Genomic DNA, 6,379 nt, shown 5'->3' on the forward strand with positions numbered 1-6,379 from the left:
TCGCGGGTGCAGTCTTTGGATGCGTGTTTCCCGGCGCAACGCACACATCTGGGAGCTTTGTGGCAGTAGCGTTGTGTGTGTCCAAATTCTTGACAGCGATGGCATTGTGTCAGGTCGTTGTATCTTCTTGGCAGTTCCACTGTGCAGCGTTGCCTGCAGACAACTCGAATGTCCAAAATTTCTTTGTTGTTGGGGGCCTGAGCCACGTCAACAAAAAATATATTTAGCGGTGTTTTGTCCATACGGCTCAGTGGGTTGTGCACATTTGTAATTGTGTGGCCTTTGGTTTCCAATTCCTTTTTAATTAGTGTTGTATCAGTGCTGGAGTGAAGCCCTTTGAACACGACTCTATATGGTTTGTCCTCCTTAAGCTGGTAGCAGTGGAACTCCAATTCCAGCTTAGTAAAGTGGTCTATAACTCTGCGATAGTCCTCACTGCATTGGGTTAATACACCTATGTTATTCTTCTTTGGCTTAATTACGTATGATTTAGCATCAATTACTTTATCTATTATCTGTTGAAGTAGGGCCACAGACTTGATGTTTGGACACCATATGGGGGGCGGACGAGGTTTCGGTGTAGTTTGCTGGTCGGTCAATACTGGGGCTTCTGGAGCTACAGGTGATTCGCTGTAGTCTTCATCTTCTTCTACGAGCAGTGAAAATCGATTTTCTGATATTAATGCTGCATTGCTGGTGCTTGGTTCGTCGAAGATGAGCCTTTTCTTGATGGTTTTTGGTGAATTTGGCTGTTTACGTTTCGTGTTTTTGTTGTTAGTGATGCCTTGCACGGAGGCGATATCTATTTTTGAGTTTATTGGCATGATGGAGGCTTGCCTATTTGCCATCACAACGTTAAGCTGGGCTTGCATTTCTGCATTTACCTTTACAGCTGTAGCGAGGTTATTGACATTAGATGTCATCGCGGATTGTGCTTTTGAGTGCAGGCGCACTCGCGCCAAGCGACGAAATTTCGTAAATTGCAATTAAAGCAATTGAGTTACGCGGAAGCAAGCGATAAGAAAACGCTGCGTGTGCGGTTTTTGTTGCTGTTGCGTTGAAGAATGCACCGCAAAGTTCTATTTTTAGAACTCTGCAGCAGTAGAGCTTAAGCGAAGGCTGTTCGAATTCACGTCTTTACAGGTCGAACGACTGATCGCGATTGATATTTTGTGATATAGTTAAGTTATTTACGAAGTGTGTTTAGAGTTTGAAGAGCAGATAATCTCTTCTCTTATAAATATATTTTTTATTTAAATATTTTTATATTTAAGTTAAAAAAAAAACAAGAGTATAAAAATATAAATATATTAAATTAAATAACAATACCATAGCAAAATGTTAGCTAAATAATATATTTACACATATGTATTACAAAATGATCTCTTAGTCGGGCACCCCGACTAGAGCTTTCTTGTTTTTGTTTTTGATTTAAACTAGTGTAACTAAAAAAAACTCACTTGATGCAAGCAAATTTGTAATCAGTTGGAATGATCCAATACCCTGTAAAAACTGCCTAAAAGAAAACAGGGCGCCACACATTTTTAATATTTATTTGTACGTTTTGCAAGTAACCGATTAAATTATTTTAAATAAGGTATATTTACAGTTTGCTTATGATCGTAGCGTTATCCATTTCGTGACTTTCGCAGTTCGTCGATTGTTTGCTTGTGATCGAAGCATCATAAATTTTGTGACTTTCTAAGTTTTCTTCTGCCTGGCCTGGTGCAAAGTTAGAGAGTTGCAGTGAAAATATGTCTTAGGTAAATTGCAGCAACTCACCTGTGCACGATATTTTCGCTTCATCTTCTCGGACATGAGGCACCAGGCGAGCGCGGCCCTCTTTACGAGCTCCTGCTCAGGAATCATTCCATTTCGCGTTTTATACTCTCGCAAGAATTTGATATAAGAGTTGGGTGCTTGCTGTCTATGTTTTGAGAGTTTTTGTTTTCTAACCTTGCGTTTACGACTTACGCCGTTGGTCATTCCTTTAGCGCAGGGTTTTGCTTTGAAAGATATGGATTTTGGCTTTGTCGTTGGATTCGCTACAGGTCTAAGCTTTCGACCACACATTTGCGCCAACTTATGCAAATTATACTTGGTGTTGCCTCTGGCATTACCATCCACCATTATCCCAATGCATTTGCCCTTTATACCAGCAATGTATTTTTTCTGTAAAACGAGCCATCGAAGTTCCAGCACAGCAAAGCGAATCGAAACACTTACCGCAGTATCCGACATCCCTGTCTTGCGCCTAAGCCCTTTGCAAGGACCAGCCTTTTTGTGCATTGTCATCATGAAATACAAAATTCAAACGTATGCTTAAAATTTACAACTTGATCGTACCAAGAATGTTATTTGACTTAAATATTAAAAATTATGTTTTATGAATGACTAAAAAATTTGGGAACTGAACTCCTTTGTCACATTTGAGAGGAAGCTGCAATTATTTGACAGACCGGCCTGAGGCAACTAAGATCCACTTTTTGGACTCGGAATTTTGGACACGAATTTTGAATAGGCTGCGACTTGGCTGAGCGCGTGTAGGCAGATACTGATCTGCCACAGTCTCAAAAACGTTCAGCCTTTGCAGGAGGCTGTCACTTGGCTTCCTGTTAATTACATGACCCAAGTCTTAAATTATATACATTTAACTATTTGAACTATAAGTTTCAGCCTTAAACATTTCGATTTGACTCCCGCTGCTGAGCTAGCTGAATGCCTACAGGTGCTCGATCAACCATCGCCGTCTGCAGCTGACGCAGCCATGGCCAAATAGTTGCATATATGTTCAAATGTAAATAAAATGAATGAAAAAAAAACATTGGTGGATTATCAGAGAACATGCAGTGTTGATGCCCCATCGAGGGAATCGCCACTGTGTCTTTGACAAGGAAATTCCATTAAAAATGAAAGTTTTAAATTTCAAAAAGCAGCAGCAGCAGTGGCAGCAATGGCAGCTAGTTGTAGCAGCGGCAGCGGCAGTAAATCAACAACAACTGCAAAATAAACCACAACCAAGCAGCTAAAGACAACAGCAACAAATGAGCAACAATAGCAACAATAGCAACAAGAACAACAAAGCAACAAACAAAAAATAATATAGCAACAGCGTGCCAGTTATTGTTATTGTTAGTGCTTGTGCTGGTGGGATTGCTGTTTGTTGTTGTTTTACTTGCTGCTGTAGCTGCTGTTTTTATAGCTGCTTACAGTTAAAACGGCCAGCAGACTTACAGCACAGATAGCAAAGTTGGTAGCTCGGGCACGGGCAGCGTGCAAAACACAAACAGAAGCTGCCCGTCTTGTGATAAATGACCACTCCATAAATTTTTATTTCTACTCAACTCAATCTCAAGCTCAATCTTTTGCTGCTGTTGCTGCTGTTGCCGCTGCAGGTGCTGCTCCTGGTCAGTTTTATGGGCACTGCTGTTGCCGCGAAAGGCACTCTCCTTTTGGGCCATGATTGCGCACACAGAGATCCGCAGAGCAAAAGTCCGCCTTAAGCTCCAGCAAAATTGTTTGTCTGCCATTCTGATGGGCAGTCAGCATCCACTGGGATTTCCATTCAGCACGAGCTGCTGGCAACGCATGCAAATTGATTGCACTGCCAGGTGAGCGAGAGGCTGACAGTGACAATGATGAGCATCAGTAGCTGGACACTGTCGTCGCCTCGCATAGATAAGCAGGCGCTACAAATAAATTAAAGCATTGTCAGCACAGCCAGCAAAATTATCATCGACGTGCGCATTATCATTTAGCCCCAATCACAATAGCTGGGCTTCTCTATGTCAGTCAGCGAGCTCCTCGCCAGCTGTTCACTTGGCCAGCCAACAATTTTCATTTGCTATTATCTGTATGGCCAGAGCATTAATTAGTTTCTGCAATCTGAGCTGAGTTAATTTCCTTAAAGAACCTATATATAGCCAGAAATAACCGAGCCGCCTGCCTACTCCCATTGGATCTCTCTGTCAACTGGAGCAGCTGAAAACTAAGACGATTATATTTTCTGGCCTGCAGCACTGATGCTTGTTTAATTTGTATTTGTTTCATTATATTTAAATATGTATTTTATGTGAGAAGCTTAAGTTTCAGATACTTACATGAGCGCAAAGCAGCTCATAAGTGAATAAAATTACTCTAAGGCAGACGCTGCATAGAAATTCGAAGGCATCAAAATAGCTGCTCTGCCACAGGGACGAGCCGACATATTTATGTGTTAGTCCTTAGAAATATATTTACCAAATAATTAAATATATTTACATAGATAGATATAGATATTGAAAATACAAGTAAACTCAATATTTTAATAAACAAAAACCTTTGTGACTGAGTTTATTGAAGAGGATATGAAACTTTTCATAGAAGCTCTAAAATTATGTTTGAAATATGAATATATATGAAGTATAAATATGTTGCTGCCGATTATGATACCAATAGCAGGTCGTGAACATAATATGGAGAGTCAAGAATCTACAGCAAACGAAGCTAGTAATAAATATATAATAAAACTACAACTCTGAAAATGAAACTAATTACTAAGCATTCCAAATTGAACCTTGAAGACAAACTACTATTACGCCAAACTGATTCAAGCCTATATTTAGAAGTAGCTAAATCAAACCCTGACGCCTGCATAAGACGTCTGCTGCAGTGGCATGTTCGTAATCAAATAAGTTCACGCCCAGAAAGTCATCAAATTGAATTGGCTGTCAGCTCATCAGGCAGCGAATCCACCAGCCACGCCTGTCCTTCACACATATGAAATATGCTTATCATAATTAGCAAAGCTAATTCGCTGGAGACAGTTGCAAATGAAGCAGCCTTGGCTGCTTCTGCGATACTGATGAGAGCATAGTTGTAGGACATTCAGTGATTTATAGACTTAAGATCTAATAGATGTTTTATTCGGAGCCCAAGCTCGGCGCCAAGCGCAGGGCCACCTTTAAGTTGTGGTCGTCGTAGCCATCTTACGAGAATTTTTTGTTCTTACTTTCTTTTTTATTGTGGGCCTGAGTGAGAGTGTAAATTGTAAGCAGCTGTTCCACGCACGTTCGCGCACATAAATCAATTACAGAGCTCAGGGAAAAAGCTGGCGTCTTTGCAAGGCGTGGCAGTTGCCGATAGTCCCTAGATGCATGTGAGGCTGTGTGTGTGTGCCATTCGCTTCTGTTTTATTTTTACGAATCGTCGATAGACTTTTGTGAAAGCGAAAATTGTTAACGCAATAAAGAGCAACCTGCACTCTCTTGAGCTGCGAGAAATTTGAAAACTTTTTAATACTCTAAAACTAGACAGCGCCAGATAAAGAGAGAGACTGAGCAAAAAAGGGGAGATAAGCCAATGGATGGCGAGCTGTGGGAGCGTGGGGCCCATGGTGTGGAGCACTGAAATAACTTAACGATAGCAAGCCGCTGGATTTGTCATGATGCCTGTAAAGGATTGCGGAATTGGCTGGGCCTAACTATGTGTCGACAGCGATACTTAAAGTGCAACTTTAAATATGGATGCAACTGGCCATGCCACGGCCGCAGCTGCTGAAGTGGGGCACAGATTACAGTCGACTACACATCGGAAATGCAGCTACGGCCGGAGCCAAACCGTTATTGATTGTTGCACGATATTAGCCCAAAAGCCCGCACAACTAACATGGACCGCACACAGAGAGAGAGCGAGGGAGAGAGAGAGGGAGATAGAGAGGGAGAGAGCGAGGGACGGAGAGAGCTTCGTGACTGGTTGTGGTCATCCATTATTGATTGATTGACTGGCTAGTTGGTTGACTGCCCGCCTGACGAATTGGCGCATTGATTGATCGTCATTGTCGCACATTAGTCTAACGTCACAGAGCTGTTATTGTTGTTGCACGCTGTTGGTCGTTGGCACACGGCTTGTTTGTTCGACCTGGACTTAAAGTTATCAGATATCTCAAGCAACAGTTTTAATACAATTCATAGCAGGCCACCGGCTTTGCCTGCTGCCCCTGTGTGCTCCTTAATTGCAAAGTGCAATATGTGCTTTGAGCCAATATCTTGCCAGATTGAGTTGCAGCCGAGGCAAGATGCTTCAACAGCTGCCGCCTGCTGTCATAGAGAGCTTGTCAACTGCAGCAGCCAGGAGCCATCGCTGGCGCTGACGCTGCTGGCCTTTGTTCACAGCGCCATCTCTAATGACCAGCTCCGAGTTGTAAGTGCAGGCAACGGGCTTGCTGAGTAGCTTTGAATAGATTATAGATTAAGTCCGCGCAGCAGCGCACAGCTGCCAATCAGATTAGTGAACGATGTGTTTTCATAAAAAAGCAAAGCAATTTCCAATTAATTACGTAAATCATTTCATTTCCATGTAGAACAGCACAAAACTTAAATAGCTGAACTGCTGAAGATTA

The 6,379-nt window shown here is 42.0% G+C and overlaps 1 protein-coding gene across 1 annotated transcript; it reads right to left on the reverse strand.

Annotated features, from left to right (window-relative positions):
* Positions 1-1,567: 1,567 nt before the first annotated feature.
* Positions 1,568-2,434, reverse strand: LOC115482965. The gene is made up of 3 exons (XM_030223484.1): positions 2,227-2,434; positions 1,783-2,172; positions 1,568-1,722 (listed from the first exon to the last, which is right to left on the reverse strand). The coding sequence occupies exons 1-3, from the start codon at positions 2,296-2,298 to the stop codon at positions 1,702-1,704; spliced, it is 483 nt and encodes a 160-aa protein (XP_030079344.1). The 5' UTR covers positions 2,299-2,434; the 3' UTR covers positions 1,568-1,701.
* Positions 2,435-6,379: the final 3,945 nt, after the last annotated feature.

The sequence above is a fragment of the Drosophila hydei genome, unplaced genomic scaffold (assembly GCF_003285905.1).
Source record: "Drosophila hydei strain 15085-1641.00,03,60 unplaced genomic scaffold, DhydRS2 tig00000225-arrow-arrow-pilon, whole genome shotgun sequence".
NCBI lineage: Eukaryota > Metazoa > Arthropoda > Insecta > Diptera > Drosophilidae > Drosophila > Drosophila hydei.

Coding starts and splice junctions, on each gene's coding strand:
- LOC115482965 (XM_030223484.1), bottom strand. CDS start 2,298: ATGATGACAATGCACAAAAAGGCTGGTCCTTGCAAAGGGCTTAGGCGC. Junction 2,173..2,226: donor CAGGGATGTCGGATACTGCG/GTAAGTGTTTCG, acceptor CTCGTTTTACAG/AAAAAATACATTGCTGGTAT. Junction 1,723..1,782: donor AGCGAAAATATCGTGCACAG/GTGAGTTGCTGC, acceptor ACTTTGCACCAG/GCCAGGCAGAAGAAAACTTA.